We start from the raw sequence: 22,954 nt of genomic DNA, 5'->3' as shown, positions 1-22,954 counted from the left end.
CTACAACCCAGCTGCTACTAAGAGGCCACTGGCCTTAAGACAGGGCTCCCATTGAGTATTACATGCATCTAGAAATTGTCATGTCCAAATGCAGTCTTACTGCTCCAAAAATACCATGTGCTAATGAATGAGAACATAGAACTAGGGGAACAATTATTTTATAATTGATTCCTGTTGCCACTACGATTTACCCAAGTTACTATTTCCATAATGCTTCATTCACTCTGCAAACATTACCTCCTCTAGGGATATCTGGGAAAAATTATTTGATGTAACTATGGCCATTCTCTAAGCAACATTTACAGAGTATGGCTGGACAGTCAGGCACAGTGGTGCACATTTGTTAATTCCATGACTCAGGAGGCTGAGGCCGAAGGACCATAAACTTAAGGTCGGCCTGGGTTATATAGCAAGACTGTCTTAAAAAAAAAAAAGTGTAAGCTGGAGGTTTCAAGCTAGGCTACTAGGCTTGTTCACCCTACACACTGCTAGGTCCATTCTCTGAAGCATTGTTTGGAACTCTGCAAAACTCTGTGGTCGGTAGATCCAATGCTATTGTAAGCCAACTTGATTAGTTTTTATCCATATTTTATCTAGGTGTATACATCTATATATATACGTGTATATACAGTGTGTTTCCTTAGATGATATTTTTAAGTAATGGACAAATACTACTCCAACTCACCTAAAAAAGAAGTATTACCTCTGACTAGATTATAGCCAAGACTTAGTTCTCTTACATATGATGGCAACAAGTATGGGAACTTGGAATTTTCCTTTAGGTTTCCTTTCTTTCTCCTCTTCTGTCTCTCTCCCTCCACCCCCTTTTTCTTTCCCCCTTTCCTTTCTCCTCTCCTTTCTCTTTATTTCTTCCCTTTCTCTCCTTCTTCCCTTCCTTCCTTTTGTCATGGGGCTTAAACTCAGGGCCTGGGCATTGTCCCTGAACTTTTTTGCTCAAGGCTAGTGCTCTACCACTTTCAACCACAGTGCCACTTCCAGTTTTCTGGTGGCTAACTGGAGATAAGAGTCTCATGAACTTCCATGCCAGGGCTGGTTTTGAACTGCAATCTTTAGCTCTCATCCTCCTGAGTAGCTAGGATTACAGGCATGAGTGCTTGGGCTAAGTTTCTTTTCTTTTATACCCGTTCTAGGGCTTGAACTCAGGGCCTGGGTGCTGCTTCTGAGGTTTTTTTTTTTTTTCCCCTCAAAGCACTCTACTACTTGAAACACAGCTCCATTTCTGAATTTTTTGGTGGTTAGCTAGAGATAAGAGTCTCACAAACTCTCCTGCCCAGGATGGCTTCAAACCACAATCTTCGGCTGAGTTGCTAGGATTACAGGTGCGAGCCACCACAGCCCGGCTCCTTTAGGTATTAGAATAAAATTTCAATTTATAATTCATTGTAAAGTGAAACTAAGTATAACTATTTCTAGATTCCATTTATATATGTCTACATGAAAGAACTGAGCTTGTGGTGATAGACTGGAGCTTTGTGCTTGCCAAGCTGGTGCTCTACCATTTGAACCAGGCCTCTAGCCCTAGTTTTTACTGGTTATTTTGGAGATGGAGTCTCACAGACTTTTCTACCTGGGCTATCTTTAAACTTTGATCCTTGAGATCTCAGCCTCAGTAGCTAAGAGTACCAGTACGAACCACAGGTGCTTGGCTATGTCATACTTCTTATGGGAGTTAGATATACAAAACCTCTCTCTCCCCCCTTTTTGTTCCCAAAACAAAGTGAAGGATTTCTGAAGAGTTTTACATAATCGATTCTATAGTCCTTTTAGATGGGCTGCTTAAGAAGGAAGAGATATACTGAACACCCTGTGAGGTAAGAATCGCATCAGATGAAGAAATGTACTAAGGGAAAAATCTGTACTGTTTTTAATATATTACTCTGAGCTAGCAATTTAGGAAACTTCATTCACTGATAAAGAGTATGCAGTCTTCTAGGCTACCTGACCTTATAAGTACATATTATACTGTATAAGTGATTATGGAGTATGTTTTCTGCCCCCTTGGGCAGAATCTGACCTTTGCTATGCACCCTGGGCTGTTGCCTGACAGCCAGGTGTGCAAGGGCACAGATGCTAAGCGTTCTGTTCAACACATAGAATTCTCAGTGAGGTAGGCCTGGCAGAATAGGCAACAGGTATTTCCTTCCAGAACAACTAGCTTAGGGAGAAAAAAAAAAAGATATTAAGATGAGATTAATGAGTGAATGAAGATGAAGTTCTTACCCGGTGGTGGGATGCCCGGGAGGCCGGGCACACCTGGCGGAAGATGGTGGGGTGGAGGCCCCCCAGGGTGAAGTGGCTGCATGCTGCCCATGCTAACAAGGCCATCAACTGGGCCCTGCAAAGGTGGAAGGCCTGGCGGATAGCCACCCATCATGCCTTGAAGGACACAACAAATTTCAGACATGCATCATTAACATGCAACATGAGCTAAGTAATAACAACCCCCCCATGCACTACCAATGAATAAAGCACCCTTAGTACTGCATGATATAATGGTAATTAGTGCAATTATTTTGTTGCAATAATGAACAAAATAAAAAGTTACAAGTATGAATACCCAACATTTCTGGATAAATTAGTACTTAGTACATTATTGTTCATAGTTATTCTTACTGGAATAAATATGCTGCATGTTTTCATAAGAAGACGTTTGAGTAATAGCCTTTCCAGGGTCAGAACTATTGCAAGCTGTTCAAGCAGAGCAACTACAACTACAGTACACGGCTCCCCATTCTACTCTGCTTATACTCATGTCTATCATGGGTACATATGAGGGGAAATTGGAATGGAGGGAAATGAGGTACACAGTCCTGATCACAAAGCATGGTTCTCCAGCTTGAAATTTTCAAGAGTTCTACTCTTCCCAGTCCCACCACTCACTACTGGTAATAATGGTATGAGCTAGGGTTTGAGCTGGGAAGTAGCTTCTAACAGCCATTGCAAAAAATGATCTTTCACCTTTAGATCTTAAAACATGTTTAAAAACAAATCCAAACCTTCCCAATCAACTAAAGCCCAGGTCACACAAAAACTTTCATGAATGCCTTAAGGAGGAATGGCTGGAGAATCAGGCTCTGCTGACATGAGAAAATGTCAGTTTTCATCACTGACTGCTGTCAGGTTCACTAATGTCCTCATATACATCTTCAGTCGATAAGGGGTATTTCAATTGAGGTACAGAATTTCTGTGAACAGCTTTTAGTCCTTCATCTTCAAAGCCTATCTTCATGTAACAACACATGTGATGACTAAGAAGAGTTTAAGCAAATAGTTTTGGCAAAGGGAGTGATAAGATTCCACCTATCTAAAGAGTTTTAAAACCACATGGCATTATTTATTTAAACTTTTCAGTGATTTGTAATGATCATGATGAACAAGAACTCAAAGCTCCCCTTGAAGTACTTTAGCATTTCACAAAGGGAAGATTAGTAGTGTCAAACCTCATTCTGATAAAATATTCTTTGGAGAGGGATTCTGAGAGAGTGTAGAGAACTCCAGATTCTGAGATTTTTTCCCTTTTTGGCTTTCCCTTAAGAATTCATCGAAAGGCATTTATTTGCTCATGACTCTTGTACAAGCCTCTTCAATCTATGACATTATTGAAAACTCTGAGACTGATTCACCCTGCTTCCATATCTAAACTGACTACAAAAGTTACAATTACCTAGCTGATGAAACAAATCTGAAACATTATCTTTAATGCATAAAGGTTTTTAAAATTTTTTTAAAGAAATGAGAGTTCAGAGAAAAAACTACTTTTGACCAGACAACAGCATCTTAAACATGAGGACATCCAATGCTGCCAAACTGCCTTTTAACCACACCACCAGGTTGAGCTTTTAGGTGTGAAGTATGTGAGAAATGTAAGAATGTTGGGAGGCTTTGCTTTCAATTACAAAAGCCCATCTGAACGCAGCCTTCATGGGCTGTGATTGAAGATTAAATTATTAAGCACTGAAAGACATGACACTTGTCTTCATTAAACTGTACTTTGGCATTTATTATCCCAGTCACATGTGTTCAAATGAGCTTCAATGCTTGTAAGCAAAGCTGGTCTCAGACAGCAACAAGGCTAAGAATCAGGCCCTAAGCAACCTGTAAATCCATGAAAAATCATCCTCTTGGCTGCAAAGTTCCCACTGTGGATCAAAGACCGTTACTGTGGAGAATGCTTGCCCTTAACTCCCATGACCTAGAAGTATGGGTAGCACACCCTCAGTAACAAGAGCAGGGGCTTTCTAGAGGGTCCACCATCCTCAACCACAGAGCTCTATGTTATTCCCCAACAGGGAGCTAAAATGCTGCAGCTGCTGTTTTTCAAAATTTCATTTTGTTAATATGTCCCTGGGTTTTGCAGTCAAGGGCACAGTGCCACAATATCACACATCAATTAGAACAAGACAGAATATCAATGAAGGAAGTCTAACTTTCAAAGTCCCCGTGTTCAAGGCCTGATTTCTAAAACCTCTGGAACCCCATTAATTCCAAAATGGGCCATGGAATAGAGCAGGCGGATTATGAAATTTGTTAGATCAACATCAGTTACACTGAAAGTACTGAAAGCCATGATTCACAAGTGCTTTGGCGAGTGCAACTGCTGAGTTCAGCGACAGTGCATTTGAGAACTTGCCATGACAAAAGTTAAGAGCGACAATGGAAAAGTATCCTACACTGCTCTTCCTTAAAAAGCAAAAACAAAAACGACATCCCAACAAACCTGCCTTGAACAACACTGTCTTGGACTCCCTGTGACAGAGGTCAAACTATTGTATTAAGTAAAAACATAGGTGGTTTGTACAGATCTCATCAGACTTGGGGAGATTACAAAGGTGGGGCCAGAGAGGTGGTATGCAGGTTTCTCATTGGAGACATATCAGACAAGATACTGATTTCAAGAATAGTCAAATTCACTATGGCTACCAGAACCAGAGACAACACACACAAGCAAGCAAACCACATTCATCGTTTTCTTTCTTTTTGTTTAATATGTGACTGGGATACTAACAGAAAATGCAGTTTAATGTAATTAAATAGAAAAGCATTACAGAGTGGGCACAATGAATTGAATAAGGACTTTTTTTTTTTAATTTAGCAGTCATGCACACTGGTGACCAGGAAAGGATTTATAATTCATTGTCAAAAATCCTTTTAAATGGTCAGTCTTTTAAGGATGGCTGCAGCAGAACAAGGCAAACTGAATACTGGCACAAGAAGGAAAATCAACACTACCTAAAGACTGGTTTTGTGTTTTCTCTTGGAAGTTCTTTAGAATAGAATTCAGGGTTTATTTATATTATCTGCTGTAGTGCTCTATTTAGAGCAGTCTGGGGTAAGAACATTGCCAGACCATGCCCACAGCCAGGGAAGAACTGGTCCCTACCAATTCCCTGGATTATGCCCAGGGCCCATATCTGGGGCAGAGAGGAGACACTGCCCATATGGGAAAGGCAATATAGGACGACATGAATGACTTCAAACTTTAAATCTGTCATGAGAAAAGGCTACAGGCTGTGGCCTACTCCTCTTGGAGAAAAAAAAATGAAGGAATTTCTTAAAGTGGAAAAAAATGGTCTTAGCTCCTGTTTTTACCTGCAACAGGTGTCAACTGCTGATTGAGCATCCCCATTGGTGTTGGTGGTGGCACCACCCCCATGAGAGCCCCCACAGGGGTGCCTGCTCGGGGAGAAGCACTCGGCTGCTGTTGCTGTGCTGCTCGCTCTCTCTCCTGCTGCTCAGCAACTTTAGCTGCCCGCTCTGTAAAGGCATTTCAGATTTTCAATTCTGTTTTTAACCCAGGAATTCAAAATACCATCCATTGCATTCAACAGGACTAGTAAAAACACAGGCAACAGTTCTGTCTCAATGGAAGGAACAGTAGTTGACTAGTCTCAACACAGGAAGAGTCGGGCCGATTTCACTTGGTAACCTAGAATCCAGCTTTCCTATCCCATCTTGAGAACTGGTCTGCAAAGATTTCAAGAATGTTAAGACTGCAACACACATTCAGAAAGCACAAGTTTTATTTAAACACATCACCAGCGTAACCACCGTGGTTAATCTCATGAGGCACCCTGAAGATGAGAAGCACTACCATTATTCTAGTATTAATAGCATTATAGTTTATAATTTTAACATGAAGCAATTCCATGGCCCATTATAATTTTTGATACAATTGTTACTTACTCTATTTTCCTGATTCCTTGTACCCAATTTTACAAAGATTTGAGGACTCTTTATCATTAGTATCACAGGTTTAGCAGCTGAAGAAAATTAACTCTGTAAGGGAAAAGTAGCTTACTGCCTCTTCCACAAGATTTTAGGGAAAGTAAACAGCCACTTTCTATATTCTAGTGAAGCAAAGAGGTCATTGTTTAATAAACCCAAGGGAAAAATGCATGATACTCTAGGCTACAGTCATCAGAATCAGGGAACTAATACATGTATGTAGCAAAGGACAATGTTCTGAAAAGAACCACATTCCCTACAGCTGTGTACCTCAAAGCTGATCATAAATCAATCCTAAATCCATATGAATTCCAGAATCTACTCTTACTTCATATAAAATGCAAGATGAGCATTTGTTCATGGAACTTCTGGGCTTTTACCTGATAACTTCTTTCACTCTCTTGAGCTATTCTGCATCTCCACGGCCAACAGCTCCAACAATCATGTTTCTAGCAGGCAAACCCTTATATATTATGCTAGAGGGGTATTATCAAAGCTCCCACCACACAGGGTTAATTCTATTTTCACCATTTATAGGTAGGAAGCCCTCCCCACTCTTCATATGGGGAAATGGAGACTGGGAGATAATAATGATTTGCCCAAGAATGTAGAGAGAACCAGCAACCGATGGCTGACTCCTGATATCATATACTCCAACTAACTACCACACATTAACCCTCCAATATGAAACTCAAAAGGCTTCCTCTGTCTGAAGAGGGGGATAAGAGCTTGAGGTTACATGGCTTTAAAGAGAAACAAGAAGCAACAGCTCCAGTCCTCTTTTAGGGTAAGGATATGAAAGTCAAGTAAGTCCAACACTCCTTAGCTGTGACACAGTTGTCAGCAGAGATTTGTCATCCACCACTAGCACTGTCCCAATTGACATACCCACTGCAAACTGAGTACAATGAGTGTGAGGGACAAAGGCCATTTGAACAACTTATTTTCCTGAGCTCACAATAAAACAAACAAAAACATCAATGATTTAAACCCCACATTAAACTCTAGTATTTTCATTATACAAATGACACAGTAAATGAGAGAGCAAAGAAAAAAAAACAGGAAAGAAGATGGAAAAACAGAAAACATTCAGGCCTGTGGGTCGAATACTGGATGGGCTACTGGTGTCTCTTTCTAGGAGAAGCCTAACTAAGCTGTCCTGGAAAGCAAAACTGTAACTAAGTCAGCCAAACTCCTATCTTTGTAGCTCAATAGGTGAAGAACACCAAAAGTCAGATGTTTCTGAGTTGTTTAACTCCCTAAGATCATTCTGAATTTCAGATTCCTTGTTGAATCTGGTAGAATTTCCTTTAAGCCAACATCTTTTCCTTCCTCAGCCATACTCCCATGTTTCACATTATCTCCACATTTTTCTCTCTCCTGATCACACCCTAAATAATCAGCCACCCAAGTATTGGCTTTATTTGTTTTGGAACAGACTTTAAAACTATGTTAATTTCTCACTCTAAGTATAAATACTAAAACTCTAAAGTTCTAGGTTCTAGGACTTCTCAAAGGATGTTCTATAACATATTTTTTCAGGATAGTAATTGATACTACACGAATACCTGGTCAAATTTCAGAAAATTCTAGATAAAAACTATTTTTTTTTTCTTTTTAGCTCTGAGAGACTTTAGCATGGAATATACATTGTAAGTTCCTAAGACACAGAGTTTGGCATACTCTCAAGCAGGTTTCCACAAATGTTTCTTGACTGAGTATCTTACAGGATTAGGCTTTTGCAGAAGATTCTTAGGGAAGCCTGCCAGATAATTTTTAATAATCAATCAACTCTAACAAATTTCAACAAGGCAGGCAGCCTTAGTAATTTGTTTGAGGGAAAGTAAAGTATTTGGACCAAGCAATACGACTAAGAATTGACTGCTATAAAATTCCAAATGGAAAAAAATACAGCTCAAAGGCAAAAGTCCATCCAAGCTAATGTTTATACATATTTATTAAAGAAAGCCTGAAATTAACAATAACAAAAATAAACAAAAACAACCAAAACTCAAGTATTTGTACCTAATGGCTAAGAATCACCAAATCCTTAAACGATAGTCATGGCCCAAAGTGATTTAATCAGAGTAAAAGGAAAATAAAGACAGTTGGGCTTTATCAACCCCAAGTACCTTAACAGTAGCTAGGAATACAGACACATCAGAGGCCGGGTCTGGACTAGCAAACCAGGTACTTCCACCAATCTGCAGCTTAAGAGTTTATACATGTATAAACTTATCAAGAGCCATAGTATAGACTACTGATTTTAAAAGGCTCCTTTTGGATGAATATCAAAATTATATTTAACATCACTGTATATTAATTTCCCAACTCAAGATATATGTGTTTATAGGGCTAAATGAAAGAAAATGAAGAAAATCATGCAATTTTTGGCAGCAAAATATACTGAGAAATTCTGGGGTGGGGATGAAGGAGGCTGCAACACACCAGGATCACAAGCAAAGTCAGGGAAGCACTGTGCTTAATCAGGACCAAGAAAATGTCTCACATGTAAACTATTGAGTGAGTACCCTCTGAAGCAGTCCTTAACAAAAAGTTCATGTGCATGTGGCAAGATCATTTACACATATGCATCCCTGAAAACACTCCCTTGCTTAGAAAGCTTGGACAGTTGTGCCTAGTCTCTATTTACCTTCATATTCTGCTTTCTTGGCTGTCTCAAGGTTCCTCCATTCTGTTCCTACTAGTCGGCTGAGCTCCCCAAAAGAGTAGTCTGGGTGCTGAGCCTTAATCACAGCTCTCATTTCACTGCTGAACAGGATGTAGCCACTCATGTTGATTTTTCGCTTGGAGCCTTCTTTCTTTGCACTGCCTTTGGCAGACTTTGGGGTAGACTGTAAGATAGAAAGCTCTTATAGTAGATCAGAACACTGCACCTGATTAATTGCTTAGGAATTATGGAAGCCAGGAACACAAGATAGTTACTGTTTTATAAACACATTTAGTTTGTAGTTGGCCATTTCTTGGTCAAAATACACTTCTTGTTTGCCTCAAGACAAGAAATAAATGAAAAGTTTCACTGAGTTCCATGACTATAATACTATAACATATAATAGTGACTTCACAAATCCTGTGATTCTAAATAAGAAAAAATACCAATGATGATCACCTCAATAAAAGATAAGGTCCTAAGGAAGAAGAGATTTGAAAGACATACATAGGTGATCAGTATGGTAGAGCATGCCTGTAATCCCAGCACCTGGGAGGCAAAAGCAGAAGACCACAGGTTTGAGATCAGCCTAAGCTACATACTGACACTCTTTCTCAAAACAAACGAAAAACCCAAACAAACAAAACCCCCCACAAAACCAAAAAAGACAGATAATGAAAACTGAGAAGCAATAGGATGATGCCTTTCCTTACTACTTTTCTTCCATACAAGGCAAGGAAAGCTTTCTAAGTAAATTGCAAATAAAACAACTCTATAAATCTAAGAGATTAAAATTTAAATCATTAATGGCTTAATGACATGACAAATATATACTTCTTTGCTTTTTTTTGTGCTGGTCCTGGGGCTTGAACTCAAGGCCTGGCGCTGTCCCTGAAATTCTTTTGTTCAAGGCTAGTGCTGAACTACAGCTTCACTTCTGGCTTTTGGTGCTTTAGGGGAGATAAGAGTCTCATAGTCTTTCCTGCCTGGCCTGGCTTTGAACCCCAATCCTCAGATCTCTGCCTCCTGAGCACCTAGGATTACAAGCATGAGCCTCCAGCACCCTGCTAAATATATACTTCATTATGTGTGTAAGTGCCAGTCCTGGAGTTTGAACTCAGGGCTTGGGCACTGGCCTTGAGCTGTTTTATTCAACGCTACTATTTTACTACTTGAGCCACAGTTCCACTTCTGGCTTTTTTGGGTAGTTAACTGGAGATAAGAATCTCATGGACTTTCCTGCCAGGGCTGGCTTCAAACTAAGATCCTCAGATTTCAGCCTTCTTAGTAACTTAGTAACTAGGATTATAAGTGTGAGCCAATGACACCTGGCATATATATATATATATATATATATATATATATATATATGCATATATATCCCCCCCCCCCCAGGCAAGTCCTGGACCTTGAACTCTGGGCCTGGGCACTGATCCTGAGATATACGCCCAGGGCTAGCACTCTACCACTTGAGCCACAGCATGTCACATCTGGCTTTTTCTGTGATTAAATGGGAGACAAGAGTCTCATGAACTTTCTTGCCTGGCTGGCTTTAAACTGTGATCCTCAGATCAGCCTCCTGAGTAGCTAGGATTACAGGCATATAATCAATTTTTTAAAAAGAGAGAAATATGAAAAAGAACCTGACAAAAAAATCCCCCCAAACTCAACCAAACAACAAAACCAAACAATTTGTTCCTTCCTCCAAATTTCTGGGTGGAAGTTCACATATGTAAGAGGCAGATGTCTCCTTAGTTTGGTTTGTGTTTACTACAAACCACAGCTGAGAAAAAGGTAAGTAACAGGACATGTTAGCTTCACCTGTGGGGGAGTGTAGGGCATAAGGTCCAGCTCACTGGCCAAGGGAGTCTGAAGTTGAGGTAGAGAAGGAGGTTCAATGACCTCATTGTCTTCTTCTCCCATCTCTTCAATATCATCATCTCCACCTTCTAACTCAGCAAATTTAGCTTCTAGCAATTGAATCTTTTTTTCCAACAAAGGTGAAGGCTCTTTCTGAGGAACAATTGGCTTTCTGAAAGAAGTGACATAAGAAAATAAAGTCACCTAACACCACTCCAGGATTGGTCAGAAAAAGTGTTTTACCTTAAAGTCTAGAAATAACTTCCTGTGATGTGTACTGTCCATTCTAAGGACAGTAAGAAAGCTTAATTGATTGTTTCTGAAGTTACTTCTACTTACAAAGCTAGGCTTTTTGTTTGTTTTTGGTGTGCCTGTCCTAAGGCTTGAACTCAGGGCTTGGATTCTGTTCCTGAGGGTTTTTGTTGTTGTTGTTGTTGTTTTGCCAGTCCTGGGGCTTGAATTCAGGGTCTGGGCACAGTCCCTGAGCTTCTTTTGTGCAAGGCTAGCACTCTACCACTTGAACCACAGCACCACTTCCAGCTTTTTCTGTTTATGTGGTACTCAGGAACTGAATTCAGGGCTAGACATGCTAGGCAAGTGCTCTACCACTAATCTTCATCTCTAGCCCCTGTTCCTGAGTTTTTGTGCTCAAAGCTTATGCTCTACCACTTGGTGGTTAATTGAAGACAAGACTCTCATGGACTTTCTTGTTTGGGCTGGCTCTGAACTGTGATCCTCAGATATCAGCCTCCTGAAGCTAGGATTATAGGTGTAAGTCTCGGTGCCTGGTTCAGAAGTTTTGTTTTTTTTTTTTTTTTTTAAGAATTTTGATGAAAAAGGTCAGATAAGTTGATGTTAGGGGAATGAACCCCAATATAAGTATTCAAGTGTTTTTTTTTCTTTCATGCAATTGTTTCTAACATATTTATAAGATGATTTCTATGTTGCTTTGTATGTCCTTCCCCCACGGTATAACCCCTGCTTTCACTGTATTTGATGTTGGTATAATTTGTGGAGGGGAAGGGCAAAAACAAATCGTTTAACTAGGAATACAGATGGACCCATTCCAACAATGAGATGTACAAGTCGTTATGTCGAAAAACGAACTTCACAACTTTGGTGGGGGGGGAGGATGGGGGAGAGGTGGGGGAAGTATGGGAAGGGAAAACAAAGAGGAGGCAACAATGCTTGATAAGAAATGTAATCATTACCTTGCCCATGTAATTGTAACTCCTCTGTATGGTATTCCCACAATATATATATATATATATACACACACACACACATATGATACGTTTTGAGGTAGAAAAAAAAAGGAAGTACTGGGTAAGATCTAGTTGACTATATATGATGAAGAGTTTCACATTCTGTAGAACTGAGCAATCTGCTAAGAAATAGGATATGATGTAGAACCAAGTATTTCTTCTCTATTGTGTAATTACTGGAGTCTAAGCAAAGGACACTATTAGGTTACCAGGTTCTAGTAGATTATGAACATTATTTTTTCTTTTTTGTGTTGGTACTAGGGCAAGAATTCAGGGCCTCACACTCTCCTTCAGCATTTTCACTCATAGCTGACACTCTACTACTGGAGCTATGTCTCTAGTTCCAACATTTTCTTTAGTATTTAACTGAATTAATGTTTTCTATTTGAAATTTATATTGTTCCAGTTTTGTTTTTTGTTGTTGTTTTTTTGTCATAGGGTTTCCTCCTTGATCTCAGCCTCCTGAGTAGTAGCTAGGATTACAGGTGTGAGCCACTGGCACCTGGCTTTATATTGTTCTAGTTTAACATTTAATAATTTTAAAAAGTAAAAACAATGGGCTATACTGCTTCTTTTTTTTTTTTCGGTAGTGGGGCTTGAACTCTGGGGCCTGGGCATTGTCCCTGAGCTCTTCAGCTCAAGTCTAGTGCTCTACTTGAGCCACAGTGCTATTTCTGGTTTTCTGCTAGTTAATTGCAGTTAAGAGTCTCATGGACTTTCCTGCCCAGGCTGGGTTTGAACCGTGATCCTCAGATCTCAGCCTCCTAAGTAGGTAGGACTACAAGGGTGACCCACCAGTACCCAGCTTGTTTTTTGTCTTTTGTTTCTGTATATGTTGGTACTGAAGCTTGAACTCAGGGTCTCACATTCTCATGTGGCTTTTTTACTCAAGGCTAGCACCCTACTACTTGAACCATATTCCCACTTCTGACTTTTTGCTGGTTAGTTGGAGATAAGGGCTCACAGTTTCCTACTGAGATGGCTTCAAACCTTGATTCTCAAATCTCAGCCTTCTCAGTAGCTAGGATTACAGGTGTGAGCCATCAGTACCTGTCTGGGCTACCTTGTTCTGAAATGAGTTAGACAAAGTACTCTTCGTTCCTACAGTTTTCAAGGTTTACCTGAAGTAGTATATTTCATCATCTACCACTTTAGCAGAGAGTGAAAACCTCTTGAGTCCCTTGAATTTCTTCATCTGCTTGTCACTCTCATTGTAGCGGCTCTCACAAAGCAGAATGTCATTTTCTGGTATTTCAGTTGGCCTACAGGACAGGAAGTCCTTGAATGACAACACAGCACATTTTCCTGAAAGAGTAAGTTGGAGAGGAATTAAAGGAACAAATAAGTCACAGTTAACACTTGTTTTAAATTTTCTATTATTTAAAAAATAATATGTTCAGCTGGGTGCTGGTGGCTCACACCTGTAATCCTATCTATTGAGAAGGCTAATATCTGATAACTATGTTTGGAAGCCAGTCAAGGCAGGAAGATTCTTGAGACTCTCATTTCCAATTAACAACTAAAAAGCCAGAGATAGAGCTGTGACTCAAGTGGTAAAATACTAGCCTTGAGCAAAAAGCTCAGGGGTAGTGTCTAGCCCCTGAGGTCAAGCCCCAAGTCTGACACATGCACACATATGTGCGCGCGCACACACACACACACACACACACATGCACACACAAATGTTCACATCTGAAAATTAAATAAAAAAGATAAAAGGGTATATATTTACATGAAGATATGTAGACACTCAGGTCAACAGAATAGAATTCAATTTGAAGTACAGGATTAAAATCATATTAGATAACTATAAAAGAATGAAGTTGGACTGTTACTTTGTATCATCTACAAAAATGAACTCAGAATGATCACAGACTTAGATATGAGAGGTACAACTATAAAACTCTCAGAAGACCTAAGTGTAAATCTTTATGACCTCTGACCAGGCAATGATTTCTTAAATGTGAAATCAGAAAAGCAACATAAACTATAGAAAACTAGACATCATCAAAATTAAAAACTTTGTGATCTAAAGGATTCTATTAAAAAGTAAAAAAGACAGCCGGGCGCCGGTGGCTCACACCTGTAATCCTAGCTACTCAGAAGGCTGAGATCTGAAGATCGAGGTTCAAAGCCAGCTTGGGCAGGAAAGACCATGAGACTCTTATCTCCAATAAACCACTCAGAAAACTGGAAGTGGTACTGTGGCTCAAGTGCTAGCCTTGAGCTGAAGAACTCAGGGGCAGCACCTAGGCCTAGAGTTTAAGCCCCATGACCGACAAAAAAAAAAAAAAAGAAAAGTTAAAAAAGACAAACTATACAAGAAAATAGTATCTGGTATCCAGAGTTTAGTCTCTAGAATACATAATAGACTACAATTTAACAATTTTAAGACAAAAAATGGGCAAAGAATCTTAACGGACATTATTCCAAAGGTATGAGAGGTAAATAAACACACATAAAACAATGTTTAACATCATTAATCAGTGGGCAAATGCCCATCAAACTACAATGAGATTTAACAACATTAGGACAAAAAAATGAACAAACAAAAAATAATAAGTGGTGGCACAGATGTGGAGAAACTGGAACCCTTAAATGTAGCTGGAGGAATATAAAATCATGCATCTGTTGTACACAACAGTTTGGCAAGTCCTCAAAGAAGCTAAATAATTATTGTATGACTGCAATTCTGCTTCTAGGAATATATCTAAAAGAACTGGAAACATGCTGGATGCTGGTGGCTCAAGCCTGTAACCCTAGCCACTCATGGTACTGACATCTGAAGATTGAGGTTGGAAGCCAGCAGGAGCAGGAAAGTTCATGAGACTTTTTTTTTTTTTTGGTCAGTCGTAGGGCTTGAACTCTGGGCCTGGGCGCTGTCCCTCAGCTCTTCAGCTCAAGGCGAGAGCTCTACCACTTGAGCTACAGCGCCACTTCCAGTTTTCTGGTGGTTTATTGGAGATAGGAGTCTCACGATCTCTCCTGCCCGGGCTGGCTTTGAACCGCGATCCTCAGATCTCAGCCTCCTGAGTAGCTAGGATTACAGGCGTGAGCCACCAGCGCCCGGCTGTCATGAGACTTTTATTTCAAATTAACCACCAAAAATCAAGAAGTGGAGCTGTGACTCAAGTGTATCAGCCTTGGGCAAAAAAGAAACTAAGGACAAGGCCAACGTCCTGAGTTCAAGTCCTAGCACACACACACACACTGAAAACAGAGGCTCAAAGGGTTATCTGTATACCAATGATTATAGTAATGTGATTCACAGTACCTAAACATGCACAAAACTAGGTGCAGTTGCCTCATGCCTGCAATCCTAGCAAAATGATAATGGTTTGACATCAGCCCAGAGAGAGAAGTTAGAAAGTCTCCATCTCCAAAATAACCAGTAACAATTTCGTCTACATGAATAGATCTTAAAAATCATAATGCTGTATTTATAAGATAATGTCTTTGTTGCCTTGTATGTCCCTCCCACATGGTACAACCCCTGCTTTCACTATATATGATGTTGGTATATGTGGAGGGGAAGGGAAAAAACAAATTGTTAAAACAGGGATACAGGAGGACCCATTGCAACAATGAGGTGCACAAGTCGTTATGTCAAAAAAATGAACCTTACAACTTTGGTGGGGGGGCGGGAGACGGGGAGGATGGGAAGGGATGGGAAGGGGAAACAAAGAAGGAGGCTACAATGCTTGATAAGAAATGTGCTCATTATCTTACCCATGTAATTGTAACCCTTCTGTACAGTATTTTCACAATAAAATATATTAAAAAAATCATAATGCTGGCTGAGAAGGTGGCTCAATGGTAGAGTGCTTGCCTCGCATAGATGAGGACCTGGGTTTGATTACTCAGCACCACATAAAGCCGGAAGTAGTGCTGTGGCTCAAGTGGTAGAGAGCTAGCCTTCAAGTGGTAGAGAGCTAGTCTTGAGCTGAAGAGCTCAGGGACAGCGCGGAGGCCCAGAGTTCAAGCCCCATGTGTGACCAAAAAAAAAAAAAAATAAATCATAATGTTAAGTAAAATAAGCCAGACACAAAGGGAAAGTATCACAATTCCACTTATGTAGAAGATAGAATATACAAATCTCATATAGACAGGAAGCAGAGATTACTAGGGTCAGGAAGAGAAAAAGAAGAAATAGTTACTGTTAATGGATACATAGTTTCTGTTTGGGTTGGGGGCTTGTGGCTCAACCCTGTAATCCCTGCTACTCAGGAGTTTGGGGTCTGAGGGTCAAAGTTTGGGGAAGGAAACTGTGACTCTTATCTCCAATTAATTACCAGAAAACTGAAAGTGGTGCTGTGGTCAAAGTGGTAGAACACTAGCTTTGAGCAAAAGAGCTCAGGGATAGCACCCAGGTCCTGAATTCAAGCCCCATGAACTATAAAAAAAATTCTATTTGGAATAGTAGAAAATTTCCAGAAATAGATAATAATCATATAATACTGTCAATGGACTTAATGTTACTAAACTGTACACTAAAAAACAGTTAAAACTGGGTAGGGCACTATTAGCTCACTCAGGAGGCTGAGATCTAAGGATCATTGTTTGAAGCCAGTCTGGGCAGAAAATCCAATAAACTCTCATCTTCAATTATCAGCTTTAAAAAAAAAAAAGGCCAGAAGTAGAGCTCTCAGGTGGTAGAGTCTTAGCCTTGAGTGAAAAAGCTCAGGGACATCACTCAGGCACTAAATTCAAGCCCCAGGACCAGGACAAAAGAGGCTAAAATTGGAACTAGAGACATTGCTCAAGTGGTAGAGCACTAACTATGAGCAAAAATAGTCCAGTGAGAATTGCAGGCCTCAAGTTCAAGCCCCACTATAGGCACACATATAAAAAGTTAAAATGGTTACTTTTATGCTACTTATAGAAATAATAAAGCTCTCACAAATTATAGCACATTATGTACAATGTTTTGAATCTAAATTTTGTTACAATCTATCTTTGGTATCCCTATTTGTATTTGTTTAGCTAATTACTAATGGATACTTAGGTTGTTCACCAAAGTTCTGCTGAGGTAAATAGCACATATAAATTTGCAGTGTGAGTACAAACACACTGTTTTTTGGTCTGTCGTGGGGCTTGACCCCTGGGCCTGGTCGCTCACTTTGAACTGTGATCCTCAGATCTCAGCCTCTTGAGTAGCTAGGATTACAGGCGTGAGCCACTGGTGTCCAGGTCTGAAGTATACATTTCTAAAATACAAAATCTGGAATGAAGTGTTTAAGTACACCTTCACTTTTACAGGTATTTCAAATTATCTTCCATAGAGGTTATAATAAATTTATACAACAGTGAAAAGTAGGTGAATACTGATACCCTATGCTCTTTTTAAATTTCATTTTGTTTGAAACAGGGTTTCACTATGTAGTTCAGATGAGTTTTGAACTATGTAACGCATGTATGTCTAGAACTTATATTCCTCCACTCATCTGCAGATGGACATTTGGATATTCTGTCTGTCTGTCTGTCATTTTGTCAGTTGTGGGACTTGAACTCAGAGCCTGGGCACTGTCCCTGAGCTTTTTTGTTCAAGGCTAGCACTCTAACATCTTGAGCCACAACTTCCAGTTTTCTGGTGGTTAACTGATAAAGAGTCTCATGAACTTTCCTGCCAGGGCCGGCATCAAACCATGATCCTCAGAGATAGTAGCTTCCTGAGTAATTAGGATTACAGGCATGAGCCACCAGTGCCTAGCTAGATTTATTTTATTGTTTGGTAGTTACTGGGTTTGAACTCAGGGCCTACACTTAATAAGCTAGTATTCTACCACTGACTATGCTTCCTGAGTGCTGAGATTACAGGCATATACTACTATGCCTACCCTCTTCCATAAATGTATGTGTATATAGAGATTTCTCTCTATATATATTTTGTGTCAGTCCTGGGGCTTGAACTCAGGACCTGGGCGCTGTCCCTGAGCTTCTTTTGCTCAAAGCTTGCACTCTACCACTGCAGCCACAACATTATTTCTGGCTTTTTCTGAGTAGTTTATTGGAGACAGGAGTCTCATGGACTTTCCTGCCGGGGCTGGCTTTGAACAGATTCTTAGCTATCAGCCTCCTGAGTAGCTAGTATTATAGGCATGAGCAACCAGTGCCCAGCCCTTCCCCATACTTTTGATGCTTTTGTTAACTAGCAACAATTGCCCTAATCCTTAATGTCTGAACACTTTAAAGTTGTACAGTATTGCTTTGGTTACAGTTGGAAGTATTCTCACTTAAGAATTACTTGTAGACAGATTATACCTGTAATCTCAGATTTAAGAGGCAAATCAGTTTGAAGCCAGACTTTTGTGAGACCCAATTTCAAATAATAAAAGCTGAATATGGTGATGAATATGTCATATCAGCTATCCCAGAAAGCATAAATAGGAGGTCCAGGCCAGCCTGGTCATAAATGAAGATGCTATTAGAAAAAATAAAAACAAAAAAGGCTCAACTAGCAGAGTGTCTAACCTAGCAAATTTATGGCCCTGAATTCAAACCCTCTTATTATTAAAGCTAAACTGGTGATGGGCAGATGACTCATGACTATAATTCTACTTACTTAGGAGGTTGAAATATGAGGGTCCAAGTTTGAAGCTTAGTCCAGGTACAAAAGTCCTTGAGATTCTTACCCTTAACTAGCAAGAAGCTCATTACATTTATCTCAAAATATTTTATTTTTTATTATTCTACTTTATTTTTATAGTTCGTGGGGCTTGAACTTAGATCCTAGGTACTGTCCCTGAGCTTTTTTACTCAAGGGTAGCACTCTTCCACTTTGAGCCACAACACCACTTCTGGTTTTCTGTGGTTAATTGGAGATTAAGAGTCTCATGGACTTTCCTGCCTGAGCTAGCTTTGAACTGCAATCCTCGGATCTCAGCCTCCCGAGTAGCTAGGATTACAGCTAGGATTAATGTCCACAGCTAAAGAGTGAGAGTGACTGGTGGTCCTGTAATAAATGTGCTGCTTCTGTGCCTTGACTTAGGGTTCTGTTGGACCTCTACACACAGCCTTAATGACTTCTTTATTCCTGTGTGTATATACATTAAACATCTTAAAAAAATTCTTAGGTACTAAATGTAAACAATGTACAGGGTATATTTAACTTAATAATTGCTTAAAATACAAATATGTTGGTGTTTTATTAATTTTAAATAGTTTATCTGACTATCTCTTGGATATTTTCTGTGCCTAACAAAGTCTTTAAGAAAAACCTACCCTTTCACATCTTTAAACCTTTTATTTTCCTTGCCTTACTGAGGATTTTCAAATGATGAAGCATGAGAGAAATCTACAGTGAAGAAAATAAATATATTAGCAACTGGACATTTCAAAAGACCAGTATCCTGAAAGCATGCAGTGAACATGCTCTTTGCCAGATACTGCCATATTCATTGTAAAAAGTAATTTCCCTGTAGCCATTTGATTACTTTTTGAATGACTGGATACAATTCTTCTTTTTTTTTTTTTTTGCTGGTCATGGGGCCTGAGCTCTGGGCCTGGGCCCTGTCCCTCAGCTCTACAGCTCAAGGTTAGTGCTCTACCACTTGAGCCACAGCGCCACTTGCAGCTTTTTCTGCTTATGTGGTGCTGAGGAATCGAACCCAGGGCCTCATGCATGCAAGGCAAGCACTCTACCACTGAGCCAACTTCCCAGCCCTGGATACAATTCTTCTTAAAGTGAATAGCATAGTTGAAGCAGGAAAGCAGGACTGTTGCCTAAGTGAAATATGCTTCCAGGTCTCTATTAGAGAACAACAAAACTTTTGTTTCAGAAAGACAAAAAGGTACGAAAGATTTACATTCAATAGTGTATAAAATTAATATAAGTCCTCTAAAGCTTATGAAACAAGGACCCTTTTTCCTTGGTAGTTGGGGGATCTGAAACTCCATAAGCGGAGATGAAATCTCACTTTGTGATCATTAGATGTATTTTCTTCTAGGAGTTATCCTGATAATTAACTGTCTGTACCTGCTGTCCTGCTTACTATTGTTGGTACTTTCTTTACATTTAAGTGCCTCATGTGGCTGGAAACCAACTGATGATCTGAGCCACAAAGGAGAAACTCAACTTTAGTCCTAAAGATGACAGTCTTTGTTCTTTGTGTGAGTTTCTGGTAAAAAAAGATAACAGAGCAGTCTTTGTTTTGACCTGGTAGTGAGTTTCTTGGAAAGACAAACTTTGAAAGCATTTGCCTTTGTTTTTGCCAAACTTGGAATTTTCTCATGGAGACATGGCCAAAGTATTTTTGTTAAAAACATTTTTGTCTTGATCTATTTCTATTGCTATAAAAATATCAACTAGGTAATTTATAAAGACCAAAAATCTATTTTCTCCTACTTTTGGAAGCTGGTAAGTCCCAAATCAAGGCACCAGCATCTGGATGATTCTAGTCATCTGTAGCAAAGTGGGAGCTTTAGAAGGGCAAGAGCGCAAAAGAACCTGAGCCCTTTGCATTAATCTACTCAGAGCAGATCCTAGATGATCTAAACATGGGCTTTGAACTCAAGGCCTTAAACTCTGGCTCAACTTTTCTGGTTCACAGTTGGTGCTCTACCACTTAAGCTACTTCTCTGACTTCAAACCTAGATTTTTGTCTCCTGTGTAGCTAGGATAATAGGCATGAGCCATCAGTTCCTGGCAACAAACTTTTCTGTGGCTTAAATATTTTTTTTTTTTAATGATAATACTGAATTTAGGACCTCTTGTTCTTCCTTAGCTTTTTGCTCAAGACTGATGCTTTACTATTTAAGTCATACCTCCACTTGCAACTTTTTGCTTGTTAATCAAAAGGTAACTCGGGCTACCTTTGAACCTCAACTTTCATCACCCTCACCAGTAATTAGGAAGGATTATAGGAATGAGCCTTTTTATTTTTTTTACTTTTCATTGTGGCTTCGTTAAAATCATGAATGATCAGGAATTAGAGGTTTGATTCAGTGGCAGTGTGTGCTCAGTATGTGCAAAGCCCCAAGTTCAGTGCTAGAAATTTAAAAACAAAACAAAACTAGAAACTAAAAAACCCCAAGACAGAAACCATAGGGTAAAGCTTATAACCAGCACTCTTTTAGGAAACGATTCTAAAAGATAGTACTGTAGCTGGTACAAGTAAACAGAGGCAACCCAGGACTACTAGAAATATAAGAGCTGAAAGCAATGCCAGTATCCAATGATACACAATACTATCTAAGAAGTGCAATGCCACAGTGAATACTCAGTCCAACAGTCTTTTGACTATTCTCCCCATTCTCTTCCTTAATCCATGCTATCTCCATCAGCAGCCACAATGATTCCTACTCCCAATGTGTATGTCAGTTCACATTCCATTCTACTTTGTGCCTCCCCTTCCCACACAATTTCTTATTTATTCTGAATCAGCCAGTTGCTGCACCAGCTACCTCATAAGGTTCATTTCTTGCCACACTCTCTACCTTCCTCCTGCTACCCAACATTTCTATTATGTTTCAATAAAGCCCAGATACTCTAATTTAAGCTGTGCCTAATAGGGAATAAAAGCTAATATTCAAATAGTTTCCGCCGGGCGCTGGTGGCTCACGCCTGTAATCCTAGCTACTCAGGAGGCTGAGATCTGAGGATCGCGGTTCAAAGCCAGCCCGGGCAGGAGAGAGCGTGAGACTCCTATCTCCAATAAACCACCAGAAAACCGGAAGTAGCGCTGTAGCTCAAGTGGTAGAGCGCTCGCCTTGAGCTGAAGAGCTGAGGGACAGCGCCCAAGCCCAGAGTTCAAGCCCCACGACCGACAAAAAAAAAAAAAAAGAGTGCACTTCAAATAGTTTCCTTCTTGTCTTCTTCAAAACTTTACTTACGTGGTACCTATTAGCAAAGCTTTTGCTGACCACAGTATCTTGCCTCAGCCTAAATTTAAGTCTTTACAAGTTTAAGACTTCAATTTAGCCACTGCTATGGCTATTAAATCTAGAACAGGGTATAGCACAGAAGCACTATTCCAAGTGATATGATTAAATGAAAAGGCATAAATACATACCCAGAATACATGTCATAGGGCAGGTCTCTTCCAGATTACTCAGAAACACTTCTTTTTTGTAGAACATTTTTGTGGGCTCATGTTCTGTTTCTTCTGGGTGAATGAAGATTGGGCCATAAAAATATGCAGCTCCATCTCGGACCCATACTTTTTCAATTCTTGGGAGAAAAACAATTGAGAAATGATATTGAAATAATTTCATTCTTGAAGGATCATTACCTTTGACTGCTCCCTCATTAGGAATGCCATTAACTTGACCTTCAAAATAGTACTTTTGTCAATCAACCTCAGTTAAGTCACCATCATTCTTGCCTAGATAATTGTAATATCTCCTATCAGATCTCCTTTCTTATACTCTTTTTTGTTTCGATTTGCTTTTTGTTTGCCAGTCCTAGGGCTTGAACTCAGGACCTGGCCACTGTCCCTGAGTTTCTTTTGCTCAAGACTATCACTCTACCATTTCAGTCAGCCTTTTCTGTTTATGTGGTAATGAGGAATCAAACCTGGGACATTATGCATGCCAGCATGCACTCTACCACTAAGCCACATTCCCAGCTCTTGCTTCTACTTTTGACTCTTCAAGTCTACTCAACCAATAGGTAGCGTAATCCTTAAGTCCTAAATCAAATGATACTTACATGCTTGAAACAATCCCATATGACCCCATAAAAGCCTTATATGATTTGCAAGCTACTCTTTGGCTCTCACCTATTAAACCTAACTCATGAATGGCTCATTCTGTTAGTAACAAACTACTGGTATGAACAGACCTGACACACTTCTTATACCTACTAATCACTGTCCTTTTCCTTGGATATTCATAATTCTCACTTTGTTTCTTCAAGTGTTGGCTCAATGCCAGTTTCTGAGTGAGGCCTATACAAACCAGTCTCCTAAGATCT

General features: G+C 39.7%; 1 protein-coding gene across 13 annotated transcripts in view; it reads right to left on the bottom strand.

Annotated features, from left to right (window-relative positions):
- Pbrm1 (polybromo 1) overlaps positions 1-22,954 on the bottom strand; it is a 123,086-nt gene that overhangs the window by 5,376 nt on the left and 94,756 nt on the right. For 7 of the 13 annotated variants that reach the window (XM_013030760.1, XM_013030761.1, XM_013030763.1 and 4 more), the window contains 6 exons: positions 22,053-22,210; positions 13,164-13,347; positions 10,739-10,949; positions 8,900-9,101; positions 5,611-5,775; positions 2,242-2,397 (listed from right to left, as the gene is read on the bottom strand). In XM_013030760.1, coding sequence (XP_012886214.1) covers positions 2,242-2,397; positions 5,611-5,775; positions 8,900-9,101; positions 10,739-10,949; positions 13,164-13,347; positions 22,053-22,210 — 1,076 coding nt within the window. The remainder of the gene's footprint in view (positions 1-2,241; positions 2,398-5,610; positions 5,776-8,899; positions 9,102-10,738; positions 10,950-13,163; positions 13,348-22,052; positions 22,211-22,954) is intronic. The other 6 variants (XM_013030769.1, XM_013030770.1, XM_013030771.1 and 3 more) reach the window with 3 other exon arrangements.

Source organism: Dipodomys ordii, unplaced genomic scaffold (assembly GCF_000151885.1).
Source record: "Dipodomys ordii isolate 6190 unplaced genomic scaffold, Dord_2.0 Scaffold132, whole genome shotgun sequence".
NCBI lineage: Eukaryota > Metazoa > Chordata > Mammalia > Rodentia > Heteromyidae > Dipodomys > Dipodomys ordii.
Note: the sequence above shows the minus strand (reverse complement) of the source record. Positions and strands in the feature narration are given on the sequence as shown.